The sequence below is a fragment of the Cucumis sativus genome, chromosome 5 (genome assembly GCF_000004075.3).
Source record: "Cucumis sativus cultivar 9930 chromosome 5, Cucumber_9930_V3, whole genome shotgun sequence".
Lineage (NCBI taxonomy): Eukaryota > Viridiplantae > Streptophyta > Magnoliopsida > Cucurbitales > Cucurbitaceae > Cucumis > Cucumis sativus.
The window spans coordinates 22682839-22697577 of NC_026659.2; the positions used below are offsets into that span (position 1 = coordinate 22682839).

Genomic DNA, 14739 nt, shown 5'->3' on the forward strand with positions numbered 1-14739 from the left:
TTTTTTAACCCTTTTGTTTTTTCCATTTTTGAAAATCGAGCTCTTTTTCTTTCCCATTTTTTTTACCATAAATTGTATCTTTCTTAAGTGCAATGTAGAATTTTTAGTTTGATTCGAAAAATAAAAATAAAAAATCATTGTTACCAAAGAGGTCTTAGTTATTTTATTGGAAAATTGGCAAAAGTATAACATATGGTTTTCGTTTTAAAAAATAACACTTTTTGAAAATCTGTAAAATTGTTTTTTTGGGTCCATTTCTAATGAAATCAATCATTGAGATTTTTCTAACGAAATCAATCATTGAGATTTTTCTAAAATATTAAAAAAATTAACTTGTTGATTGTTTTGGGTGTTTTTAGTTTTCTTGATGCATATGGATAGACATTAGATTGAGATTCTACAATTTTTTTAAAAATTTCAAATCTTCAATTTTTTTATCATTTCAAATAACTTATTCAAATCTTCCATGAAATCTTAAATATTTCTTTTATCGTTTCAAAATAAACTATGGATCAAAATTCATCTCGAACAAAATTGTACTAAGAAACTTGAGCAAAACTGTATCGAGAAAGTCTAAAAAATTGATAATTTTGGATTTTCTCGATACAATTTTGTTCGGGATGAATCGAGATCAACCAAATCTTTTACCTTATTATCGTCAAATTTTCTATTATAATCTTGGCAAATTTTATATAAGATTGTCGTAAATAAAAATTCCATGATAATTTTGTCAACATAATTATAAAACACATAAATTAAAATAAATGATTTGAGAAATTGTATAAAAAATTAGATAAGATTTGTTGTTATAAGATTTAGAAAGATTATAAAAAAATTAGTTATTTTCAAATTTGAAAAATTCGTAAAAATCTATATTTTTAAATGGACTTTTTTTTATAAAAAAATATTGGACGGTAAGAAAAACAGCAAATTATGAGTTTTACTTTTGAAATATAGCAAAAATAATTTTAAATTATTAGAATAGCAAAACATAAAAATTAGAAAAATAAATAAATGAAACAATTCTTCAAATGCCTCGATCCAATATGAAAAATAAAATTGTTCACCAATATTGAAAATACACTGTAATTGAAATAACATATGCTACATAAAAATTTTCAGTTGAGTACAAAGAAGGAGTTTCTCAATTTTTAGAGGTTGCAAAATATCACGTCAATTACGGATAAATCAGGTGTCAATGCAAGAGATGAATGAATTCGAATTGGAACTCAATAGAGGGTGTGGAGTGACATCTATTCACTACTAGAATAACCTCTTCATACATAGACTGAGTGTATCATGGAGAGTCCATGAACTTGTACAGAAGTATGCAAAGACTTGATGAAGGAACGAGTAGTAGTAATAATCCTTGAGATGAAGGAACTAGTAGTAACTCATTTTCTGAAAGAAAAAAAAAAAACGAAATTTTAGTTATGCTGCATAATTTACAAGTTGGTATTGAACACATAGAAAGGATGAGAGAAAGTTTGGAGAATGAAATATTGTTTATCAGTGGGGTAGATTTAGAAGAAGATAGAACAAACGTGGTATTTAATGAGTTATTAAACCAACCAAGTCATGAGCCATACCCTGACTGTTCAAAATTTTCATCCCTGAACTTTTTGGTTACGATGATGCATGTGAAGGTTCTAAAATATATGAGTAACAAGTGTTTCGATATGATTTTACAAATAATAAAACGTGCATTTCTAATGTGTGGTACCAATGCCCTTGGTTCATTCTACGAAGCCAAACATAAATTGCGTGAGTTGGGCCTTAGATTCGAGACTATTCATGCCTATAAGTATGAATGTATTGTTCTAGAAGGAGTTTGGAGATTTGCAACTTGTGGTGAGTCTCGGTACATGGTTAGTTCCAACAACTGATCATCAGGGAAAAAATCTGTAGAAAGTATTGCACCACTTTCTGTTAATGTCGAGATTACAACGCTTGTTTCTATCGCAAGAAAGCTTGGTGAACATGAGATGTCATAAGGATAAATGAGTGGAAACAAATGTTGTGCTGAGACATCCAACTGATGCAGAGGGATGAAAGCATTTTGATTCTGAATTTCTTAATTTTGCTTTAGAGCCACATAACGTTTATTTGGGGTTAGCTTTAGATGAATTTAATTTTTTCAGTCATATGAGTACCTCGTATGGTATATACCCTATGATGTTAATTTCTTACAATTTGCCGCCATAGAAATGCATGAAAGAGTCAAAATTATACATGTGATTGCTCATTCTCGACCCAAAATCTCCTAGTAGGGAAATTGATGTGTACCTACAACCATTAATTGAGGAATTAAAAAATCTATGGACTTTTGGTTTGCATACGTATGATTGTCTTACACATCTATGTTTTCATTTGTATACAGTCTTGTTGTAGACAATTAATGACTTCCTAACATATGGTAATCTATCTAGGTAGAGTATGAAAGGGTATCAGGCATGTTCCATATGCATGAGAGATAGATTGTCGTTCGGTATAAGAGGAAAAATATTTTTTATGAAATATCAGCGCTATCTTTCAGGTAAGCACGTTTGACGTAGAAGTAGGCTACATAATGAAAAGTAGAGCGTAAGTCACCTCTAGTGGTAATTAATGGCCAAAAAATCTTGGAACAACTAGATTCATTGGAGTTTCTAGTTATGAGTAAGAATCATGTGTTGAAAGATAGAAAAAGAAAGAAATCCCTTAATTAAACAAAGAAAAGTATTTTTTTCGATCTTCCTTATTGTTCGAGACTACTTATTTGTCACAAACTTGGTTGGTACATTGTTAAATATCGAAGGAAAAACTAAGGATACCACGAATACCTGATTGGATCTACAAGATTTACAAATAAGAAAAGATTTACATTTGATAGAAGTTGGTAATCAATTAGTGAAACCACATGCGAGCTATACGTTGACCAGCAACGAGCAGGTTAAGTTTTGCAAGTTCTTGAAAGCAGTTAAGTTTTCCGATAGATTCGTTTCTAATATTTCATGATGTGTGAATGCAAACGAGGGGAAAATATCAAGTCTAAAAAGTACAACTTTCATGTTCTGCTACACCGGCTTCTACCAATCGGTACTCGTCCATTCTTACTGAGAAATGTGTACACCGCTATTACTGAACTGTGTAGTTATTTTCATGATTTGTGTGACAAGACGATAATAGTAAGTGATTTGGACAGATTGCAGGCATATATCATAAATATACTGTGCAAACTTGAAAGAATATTCCCACAGACTTTTTTCAGCTTAATGGTACACCTTATAGTTCACCTACAATATGAAACCAAGATTGTTGGTTCAGTTTCTTACAGTTGGATGTATCCCAAAAAGAAGTCTCCGCACACTAAAATATTATGTTCGTAACAAAGCATGTCCTCATGGGTCTATTGCAGAAGGCTATCTTATGAATGAATCAAGTAGTTTTTGTTCACCGTGTCTAAGTGAGATTGAGACCCGATTGACTAAAGATGATCGAAATAACGATAGTATTCCAGAGCACGAGGTGATTATGAGTTCAAAGTGTTTGTTCAGAAGGTACAAGCATTGGGAGCGTCCCATTTTCGAAGCGTATCAGAAGAAGAGAAACGACTCTTTCATTGGTACATCCTATTTTTGATGTAATAGCGGAGTACCACAAGTACTCATCTCTACACTAATCATGATGAGTCTTTGTTATTGTCGCCACCTAAACTCAAAATTATGTACTTCAAGAAACACCTAGTGTTGATACTCGTCGAGGTGAAACCATTTATGAAACTTTTAAAAGACATGAACGAGCTTTTTTGAATGGTCCAAAGCTTTTTGTGAATTCTTGCATGCGGTACTTTATATTTTATATATAATCTGTTCATTTACACTCATTTCAGGTTATAGTAGAAAGGCATGAGAGTTCAAATATTTCTCAACATTTCTTCTGAATCGCAATGGGACCTTCACTTGAGGTCTGCTCTTATAGTGGATGCATTATCGATGGCGTACGATTTCACACTTTGGAGTGTGATTTCTAATGCAGAACACAGAATAGTAGAGTCATGGTAGATAGTGAAGTTAGTGGAGGTAGTGCTAACAACAATTTCTACCGGGGTTTTAGATGAAGTGTTGCAAGTTCAATATCCATTTGGACGACGTGCTTGATTATCTAAGTGGAGATCGTTTGACACAAACATCAACCAAAACCATAGAACACACATGGAACTATCTAAGTGCTAACAACAATTTCTACCGGTGTTTTAGATGAAGTGTTGCAAGTTCAATATCCATTTGGACGACGTGCTTGACTATCTAAGTGGAGATCGTTTGACACAAACATCAACCAAAACCATAGAACACACATGGAACTAGCCTACAAATCAATAGACATATCCCATTTTTGGTTTGTTAAGGAACCAATGATTATTCTCGTAACCTATACATCAAGTTTTCTACCTCGAGGACCCTAAAAATGGTACGAATTGGAAAATTATTCAAAGTGGTATAGAATAAACGTGTATGGGACGTGCCAGAAGAAGAAGATGTCAAGAATGACCAACTTAATGTATTGAAAACAGTCGTCGGACATCGTTTGGACTAAACACTGATTGAGGGTGCAACTCTGTGCAAAACTGAAGTTGATCCAACCGTGGTGGAAAGACCAAATATGCGTCCTATTGCGGATAACTTCATAGATGATAATGAACAATGATTATCATCACATCAAAGCGGGTCAAGTAAAAATGAATAAAAATGTCTTCTTAACGTATACACATTAGTCATATATTTTTCTATGCATTTAGTTTGCAGTACTTACATTTTGTTTAACGTCTGTGGATTTTTATGTGTGCATGAATTATGTCTAGCTTTTCGGTCAGTAATCATGATGTAGGCATTTTTCTCAATTTGGAGGCGTTAGATATCTCTAAAATCATCAAGTATTAACATATTGCAACACCAAACATATATTTCAACATAAAAGCAAAACCAAAGATGAATGATGAGAGTTGGATCAATAATATTATATTATATAATAAAAATTATTATAAAAAAAACATATACTTTTGTCATAGGGAAAACACATGTAGCTTGTAAAAACATTTAAATGTTTGTAAAAAAATTGTTGAAGATATGTCTTTATATATAGTTGAAGAAAATAAATTCTTACAAAGTCTTTTCAAATCTCATCATTAAATATAAATTCATGTTTCTAAGAAATTAAATTATTGAAATAAATAGATAAAAACCTTTCATATTCTATTAATCACTAGTTAATATTGATTTTCTATTTATAATAAATAAAATCAATTATAAAATAATATAATTCATAAACTTTCTTTTATAAAAATTAATGGAATATAAATGGCTTGTTTTATAATTTATTTGAAATCTCATCCTTAAATATAAATTTATAAGCTTTAGAAATTAGATTCATGAAATAAATAATAAAAACCTTTCACATTCTATAATGAAGTTAAGCATTTGAAATGTTGAATTATTGATTTTATTTTTTATATTAAATAAATAAGTTATAAAATAATATAATTCATATAAACTTCTTTTAGAAAACTCATGAAATATAAATGACTTGTTTTTTTTTTTTTTAAATCTCATCATTAAATATAAATTCTTAATCTTTAAAAATTAAATTATTGAAATAAATAGAAAAAAAAGGTTATGAAGTTAAGAATTTGAAAAGATAATTATTCATTTTATTCTTTATACTAAAAACAAATAATAAATCAATTATAAAATAATATAATTTATAATTTTCTTAAAATTTAAACAATATCTAATATTTATTTTAAAGTATAGGATAATATTATAAATTTAAAATTTGGCAAGGGGTAGAATTGTCTAAAAATGATTCTCTCCCTACGTGACTTTTAATATAGTAAGGATAAAGATTATATTATTAGAAGACAAAAAGAAGATTTGTTAGGAAAATGAATGAGAAGAGAGAATAAGTTTTTTTTTTGTTAGATAAGAATAAGGAAAAGGAAAAAGGGATTATTTAAAGAAAGAAATATAATAATAATATTTAATAATAATATATAATTAACCCCCTCGTGAAGCGTGCACCATTAAACTCACAATTCAAACTTCATCTTCTTTCTTTGACAAAACCCTAGCCACCGCCTAAGTTCTCTGATCACATCTCTGCCATAGACGACACTATTTCCATCTCCGTCAAGCTCTCTCCGTCGGTAGCAACGCGTTAGTCTTCGTCACTGGTTTTCGTCGTGTTTCCACTCCTAGTTCGTCATAATGAAGCTGACGCGTCCGGTCTCCTCTTTCATCTGCCGGCCGCGTCTGAACATTATCATCTATCTTCATCTCCTTGTCTCAGGAGAAGCCAATCGTGCCTCGTCTCCATTCGACCGTCTCTACTAGCTTCTATCGCAGTCAGTCACAATTGTCATCGTTACTAATATATGTTTGATATACCTTATACACGTCTGTTATACCTAATACCCCTTAATACACCTGATACTTCTCTGGTACACACCTGAAACATCTTTAAAACACATTATAGTACTCCTCGTCACACTTGATTCTTCTTAATACACTTGATACCTCTTAGGCCTTGATAGTTTGATACACTTAAGGACTTCACTCATAAGTTTGATACACCACTAATAAGCTTGTTATGCTTCATTGGTACACACAACAAATTTGATATGTTTGATGCACTCGATGCACTGCAGATACACTTAGTATTCTTCACTTATACATTTGATTGATTAAATATACTTGATATGCTTGAAGTCCTACTTATACACTTATATACTATTGATATTTACCTGTAAACTTGATAATGATTCACTTTAGTGATATGCTTTAACAATATACTGTTGATATACTTGATAATGATACTGAGTTACACCATTCATATACTTAATAATACTCTAATGAACGTAGTAAGTATATTAACCAATTAATACATATAATATAAGTATGTCACAACACTGATATACAAAACTAACCAATTAATACATATAATATAAGTATGTCACAACACTGATATACAAAACTGATACAAAGTAAAACCAAGAAAAAATCAATGTAAAAAAATAAAACAAAATCATTTGGAATCATATTCAATTCAAAATATACATAGAAGAAAGTAAAAAAAAAATCACAAATGAAGTTAAATTACTCTGATCAACAACCATTATATTTCATATTGCAATTATTGTAATTATTGTAATATTGATATTCTAAAATTAAGATTAAGACCGAAAGAACAAATAATTTTTCTCGTATAAGAATAAATAAATAATTATGGCTTTAAAAAGTTGGAAAATAAATAAATAATGAGTAGGACATTAAAAAGAGGAAGAAAAATAAGCTATAGAAGGGTAGTTTAGGAATAATAACAAATTTAAAATGGAATAAGCTATAGAAGGGTAGTTTAGGAATAATAACAAATTTAAAATGGAGTATTTTTATAAGTGAAAATTTTACCATATTTGCAAAATTCTAAAACAATGTGTTATATTTCCTATATCATATTCTCAAAATGCTACCCTATGCAATTTTCCTAATTATATTATTCCCAATAATATAATTATTTATAACCTTCCATAACTTTATTTGTATATATATGTGCATATATAATTAACCAATATTCTTCAATCTTTATCAAATCCATAATAACACCAAAAATTTCAATTTCAATAATTAAACTAAGATAATTAAATTTAAAATTACCTTAATTTTTGGGATGTTACATCAAACTCATGCTTTTGCAAATATCTTTCTAAAACAGTGAACAATTCTATTTGAGAAACTTCAAACATACTCATAAATCATTGCTTACAAATCTTAGCAGTAACCTAACGATGAATACGTGCTTTGCAAATCATTTCTAAACTCATGCTTTTGGAAACACTTTCTAAATAAGTATACTCAAATGCTTTTCCCAAACGTGCTTTTAAATTGAATTAATATAACGATCAATATAGTTCAATAAACATTTCAAAGCATACTTAAACAATAGCTTATAAAAACACCTTTAGAACCTTCATTTAGAAATCATTTTGTCACTCACTACTATTGGCTAGGTTTTTGGCTTAGAGATCTATTTCTTCTTGCTCTAAAAATAACAAGGAAACTCAAGTTAAAATCTTGGTTTCAACCATGATAACATATGTTTAACTTCTTCCTTTATCCTTCTTTCTTATCAAGAAAATCCATTTTTGACTCACCTTGAACTCTATCGGAGTCTCAACAACCATGACTTGCTTATAACTACTTCTACCAAGTTTTTCGTAACTCCAACGAACTCATAATCAGATTTAAAGTTAGATCAACAACTAGAAACCTGTAAACTTGGTCTAAATCGTCTTAAAAAAGGAAAATGAGCTTTAACTTACTTGGATCTGAATCTTAGGCTCTTAACCTTTCCTCTATGGGTGTAACTCGCCAAAGACAGCAACCTCTTGGATGCCTCTTGCTTAAACACCCAATTGATGCTTGGCCAAACTACTCTCTGTTGTGGCTTCCAAACTTCAAAGAACACTAAACTCTCACCATGCTTCTCTCTACTTTTCTCTCTTGAGCTGAAAATGGTGAGAAATGAAAGAAATGAAGGTTTGCTGCCTTTAAAAATACCCATTGTGTCCAAAAAAACGCTAATCTTGTGTTGACTTTTTGGCCCTTAATCTCAAATTAATTAATTTTAAATTAATTAATTAATTAATGATTTGATCATAACAAATTTGATTTTTTTATTAACAATTTTATTATTTTGAATAGTCCATACTGTAGAGCTTGGAATAATGAATCCGACGCCCCTTGAATCACCCAAATCAAAGTTCAAACGAAGAAAATATTGCTGAAATAAGCTTAACAAAAAAATACCCGAGATGGTGATGTAGCAGTCAAGTATTCAATTTGAACCAGGTAGAGAAAGTGAGCAATGGTGGAGTAACAAATGTGGCTTTTGATTTTGTTTTATTGGCTTTTATAAAAAAAATGAATTTAAAAAGAAAATGATTTATGAGGCACTTGCAAAAATGGCAAAATAAGTTATAATAATTAAGTCCATAGCACACACATTTTTTATTTACGAAAATGACAAAAACGAAGCCCAACTCACACATCAAGAGGTAAAAGATCGCAAATGCCCTTGTTACTAATATACGTTTGATACACCTTATACACGTCTGATACACCTAATACACCCCTTGATATACCTGATTGATACATTTGATTGATACACTTGATGCACCTGATACTCTTTGATACACTTGATAGTAAAACATTACTAACATATGTTTGATACACCTGATAAACTATAGATACATTTAGTATTCTTCACTTATACAATTGATTGATTAAATGCACTTGATATGCTTGAAGTTCTACTTATATACTCGATATACTATTGATATACACTTGTAAACTCAATTCATATACTTGATAATGATTCACTTTACTGATATGTTTTAAAAATATATTGTTGATATACTTGATAATGATACACTGAGTTACATCGTTCATATACTTAATAATATTCTAATGAACCATATAAAATTTGAAAGAAAAAAAAATCACGTAGTAAGTATATTAATTAGCTAATACATATAATATAAGTATATCACAACACTGATATACGAAACCGAGACAAAGTAAAACCAAAAAATCAATGTAAAAAAATAAAACAAAATCATTTGGAATTAGATTCAACTCAAAATACACATCGAAGAAAATAAATAAAAAATCACAAATGAAGTTAAATTACTCCGATCAACAACCATTATATTATACTTTATATTGCAATTATTGTACTATTGATATATTAAAATTAATATTAAGACATAAAACATAAATAACTTTTATAGTATAAGAATAAACAAATAATTGGAGCCTTAAAAAGTGGGAGCATAAATAAATAATGAGTAGGGCATTAAAAAGAGAGGAAAAGAAATAAGTTATTGAATGGTAGTTTAGAAATAATATCAAATTTAAGATGGAGAAGTGAAAATTTTGTCATACTTGTAAAATTCTAAAACAATGTGCTATAATTGTTATATCATATTCTCAAAATGTCTTCCTATGCAATTTTCCTTAATATTATTATCTATCTTTGTATTTAACTGCTAGTTTTTTTTATTAAAAATTGTGAAATTGCTTGATTGGGTTTTGAACATAGTATTTTGAAAAGACGTATTATTATATTATTATTTATATTGTGTACTAATTGAGTTTAAATCTCAACAATTCATTTTTCTTTTGCTTACATCTATTGACCCAAAATGATTTTAAATTTATCTTTCCCCTCTTTTTAAATCCTTCATTTTTCCCAAAATTTGAACAACATTATTAAACTTTATAGTCCTCAAAAAGTGCAAAAGCCAATATTGTTATTCTCTCTAAAGCTTCCAATTTTTATTCTTTTCATCTTATCCTTGAGATAATTCTTATTGTATTGTGAGGATTAATGATTGAAAGTTTCAAATTGTATACCCATTCTTTAGAGAGTTTTCTTTTGTGTGATTTAGAACTTCAACATATTGTAACGGTTGGATCCTAACCTGTGGAAATGATCGGGTTTGCTCTTGAACTTGAAAAAGGAGCAAGTAGGTGCTTGAAAAAGGAGTAATTTAACTTGAAAAAGTAGTTGTTCGACTCTAATCTATGATAATAGTCAAAAGAAGATTTTCAATCAAAATCTCAATAGATGCTTGAAAAAGTAGATGTAGGTTGAGTTTAACCGAACCACTATAAAATTACGACGTTTTCTTCTCTAACTCTTTTCTAATTATTTTTGTGTTTAATTTTAGTTATATATTCTTGTTGGTTGAGTTTGATTGCATATTCTCATTCATATTTTTTTATCAATCTTGTTATTTAACATATTTTAGAAAGATTCTTTTTTTTAAAAAAAAAGATTATCTAATTAATTTAATTTAAGTTTATTTGTTAAAAAGTTTAATTAAACCCTATTCACCCACCTTTAAGGTTGCCATACCGATGCATCCAATAAGTGATATCAATCAGCCCAAGATCCACCAAGATTTACTCCTTTCTTGGTCAAACAAGCACCAAGATCTTGCGCAAGAACCCAAATTGTCCTTCTTTGCTTCCAGTCCCAGGCGAACAAAGCCCCGAGATGGCTTGAGTTTTTCTTACCTTTCCCTTCGAACTTCCAATCTCGGCTGGACACGGCCCCAAGATTGCTCGAGATCTTAACCTCTTAACCTTGTGCCCTTCATCTCGTGCTGACAGAGCCCCAAGAGCATCGAGATTTCACCGCTATCTCTACTTTGCCTCTTATCTCGGTCAAACAGGACCGAGTCCTGAAGCCTCTATCCTGAGATTCCTTTCTCAAGGCACTTACTTTGGCTAACAACCTACTTTTCCTTAACTTTTCTTCCTATCAACTCAACACAACTTCCACTTCAATAGTTAACTTGAATCAAATCTTAAAGTTTCTCTTTCTTTACGAAAGCTTAACAAGTCCTAAAGGTTATGAAAATTCAGAATTTCACAATCACTCTTAGTGCTCAAGTAATCTATCTTATACTTGTCAAATTGCTTGCCTATAAATAGGAACATGTGATGGATTCGTAAGACACTCATATTGGAGAGAAATTCATAAAATTTGGAGAAAGTGAATAAATTTAAATTTTTGAGTTTTTTTTCATAATTTTTAAATTTTAATATTATATTTTTTCGATATGTGGAGTCGGATTGTGACACGTTTTTACAACAAAATCTATTATTTTGAGAATTGTTTGTAAATTTACTATAATTATCTATTTTGTGAAAAAACAGCCTTGGAAGAAGTTTACACCCACTTGCAAATCAAACCATGCATAATGAGAAGTTGTCAATTGACGTAGGAAAAATAAAAAAGAATTGATACAACGAGAGTGAGAGGGATTGGTAAAGGGAAGCGTTGAGGAGTTGTGGACAATAAGAAAATAGAGAAACAGAAAAGAAAAAGGAAAGGCAGTCCGAAAGGATCGGGAGAGAGGAGAGTGGTTTTTGTAACGCTCATTCCTCTCTTCCACATAAATATCCATTCTCTTCTTTCTTCTCTCTTCGGAATTTTCTCCTTCTGCTTTTCCCCCATTCATTCATTCATCTTCCTCCTTCCAATGCCTTTTCTTCCTCACCTTTTCACCTAAATGCTCTTCTTCTTCGCCGGTATTCTTCTTCTTCTTCTTTTTTCTTTCTTTTTACGCCTAATCTATATATGTTTTTTCATCTGATTTAGCCATTTCCTTCCTTTTTCAATGTCAATATCACTTTTCATCACGCCCAGTTCCTATTTTCTCAAAGGCCTTCTATTCTCTTACTTTGTTTTTCATATCTGATTTTCATGTTTGCGTTTTTTTCTTCTTTCTTCTTGTGTTTCAGACATTACTATCCAACAAATTGGGTTTTCTCCCCTTTTCTTTTCAATGAGTTGTAGGTTTAAAGCGTAACTAGATGACGTTTTAAGCGGATGACTCTTTTTTATCTTTTTGGATTAGAGGTGGTCCTCTGGAATTTTTCGATCCATTGTTTTGACTCATTCTCATAACGGAACTTGTATCTCCTGTTCTTGATGTTGTATGTACTTTTGATCTTTTTGCTGTTTCTTGCTTTACTTTACCATTTACACAACTGTTCTATTGCCAACAATTTTTAGCTGTACATTTTGTTATCTGAAACTAGGATTGCTGGATATGATTTTAATCCTAACCTTTGAAATGGATCATTTTGGGAATTGGTGATATGTTGTAGCATTAAAATGGGAAGTTCTTTTCCTTGTTTGTTCAATCATTTGTTTGGATTTAAGTGTGTAAATGATGAGAAGTAGTGAGCTGATGAGAATTGTGTTTGTGGAATTAGACACTGTGGATTCTGTGCTGGGGTTCTGTTGAATTGTGGTGAACGTTTAGAAATGGATGAAAATGGTGGGATCAAGATGGGAATCCGCCAGATTGTGAGGCTGAAAGAGACTCTCCAACACTGGCAAGGGGTCACAGTATGCCCGAAATCCAAAGCAGCAGCCCATGAAAACGGAAGCCAAAATCAAAATCAAAATCATGGGATCCTTTCACCGGCAATCAACAAAAGGCTGACGAATGTGTTGTGTTGTGATTCGGATGAGGAGACTTGCCAGAGCCCTGAGCACCCACCCGATGTTCCGAAAGGGTACTTGGCTGTTTATGTTGGGCCGGAGCTTCGGAGGTTTATCATTCCGACCAGCTATCTTAGGCATTCGGTGTTTAAGGTGTTGCTGGAAAAGGCAGAGGAGGAGTTTGGATTCGATCATAGCGGCGCGCTCACTTTTCCTTGCGAAATCGAGATCTTCAAATACCTTCTCAAGTGCATGGAGAGCCAGCAGAAGGATCATCCTGATGACCACACCCCAGGTTAACAACCATTTCTTTTGTTTGATGAAGTTCTTTTGGTGAATTCTTTTAGCATTATGATATGATGAACTGCACAAACATTACATTTAGAAGAAACTCGAAAATGGGGATTGGGGGCTTTGTTTGTGCAGCCATTTTGCTTACAAAATTGATGGTTAATTGACTTGGTTGAGTTCCTCAAGCTTGCCTTGTTCTATTTTGTTTTTTGAAGTTCTTGTAGTGAATTCTATTAGCATTATGATATAATGAACTGCTTGAACACTATATTTAGACGAAACTAGAAAATGGGGGCATGTGTTTGTTGTGTAGCCGTTTTGCTTACAAAGTTGATGGGTATTGACTTGAGTTCCTCAAATCTGCCAGATTATTCTCTTTTGTTTCTTGAACTTCTTGTAAGAACTCCATTAGTGTTAACCATGTTCAATTACAAATTAATTTGTTCCCTATGATTTGGAAAATATTAAAATCTAGTCCATATAATTTTAACAGTTAGAGTATAGTTCTCATGGTTTGATAAAGTCCTGATGAATAGTCCCTACCATACGTTTAATCAAACGAACTTAAAATTTTGTTCCAATCGTTTATAATTAGAACCTAGTGTTTTTCAAACTATAGGAACTTATTAATATAAAGGTCAATAACAAAATATGTATCTAGAAGAAGGTAAAATAGTTGTATTTATAGAGAAAGTTGATAATGTTTATTATGGACTTTGGTTGCAGCTGAGAGTTCGATGACTATGGAAGAATAAAAATGGTTGTGATCCACAGCAGGGGAGGGGGCTATATACAAAGACAAATTGATGTCATTGTGCCAGATTTCAGATAATGTTGTCAAATTGATGTGTTTACATTAGGGATGTGTTTAATTAGTTAGACAAAATCTGTGGAGGATGTGTGTGTCAGGCAGATTAAAAATCTACCCCTTTTTTTTCACTGTTCTTTTTTCTTTTTTCTTTTTTCTTTTTTCTTTTTTCTTTTTTTGGAATACCCTTTCAAGAGATGTGAACTTCAATTTGCTTCCCTGTATTTGAATGTGAAGCACATGATTGTTTGACCACACAGTATGGATTTTCTTGCATTGTTTTATTATTTTTTTTTAAAAAAAAGTATTATGAAATTGAGGCCTAAATGTGAATTTGAATTTTGCATATATTTTCTTCATCAGCCCATGTGGTGGGGTTGGGTTACGTGTCTTTCTCTTCCTTTGAGCACAAACCCCAAGGAGAATCATATTATGCTTTGATGTCAAAACCAAATACAAATAATATCTTCTCATATGCACATCATATAATATGATTACATATTAATTACTTCATGATCCATTGCCAACATGGTTATTGCTTAATTTATAAATTTAACAAGCACCTTCCAGTTCCATTATTGATA

The 14739-nt window shown here is 31.0% G+C and overlaps 1 protein-coding gene across 1 annotated transcript; it reads left to right on the forward strand.

The window, feature by feature from the left end:
• The first annotated feature begins 11840 nt into the window (after window positions 1-11840).
• Window positions 11841-14488, forward strand: LOC101207913. Its single transcript, XM_011657131.2, has 3 exons — window positions 11841-12134; window positions 12825-13351; window positions 14074-14488. The coding sequence occupies exons 2-3, from the start codon at window positions 12877-12879 to the stop codon at window positions 14100-14102; spliced, it is 504 nt and encodes a 167-aa protein (XP_011655433.1). The 5' UTR covers window positions 11841-12134; window positions 12825-12876; the 3' UTR covers window positions 14103-14488.
• The last annotated feature ends 251 nt before the right edge of the window (window positions 14489-14739 follow it).

What these genes read in the sequence shown, in the direction of transcription:
- LOC101207913 (XM_011657131.2), top strand. Translation starts at nt 12,877, where the DNA reads ATGGATGAAAATGGTGGGATCAAGATGGGAATCCGCCAGATTGTGAGG. An exon ending in TCCTGATGACCACACCCCAG is followed by an intron (nt 13,352 to 14,073) that starts GTTAACAACCAT and finishes CTTTGGTTGCAG; the next exon opens with CTGAGAGTTCGATGACTATG.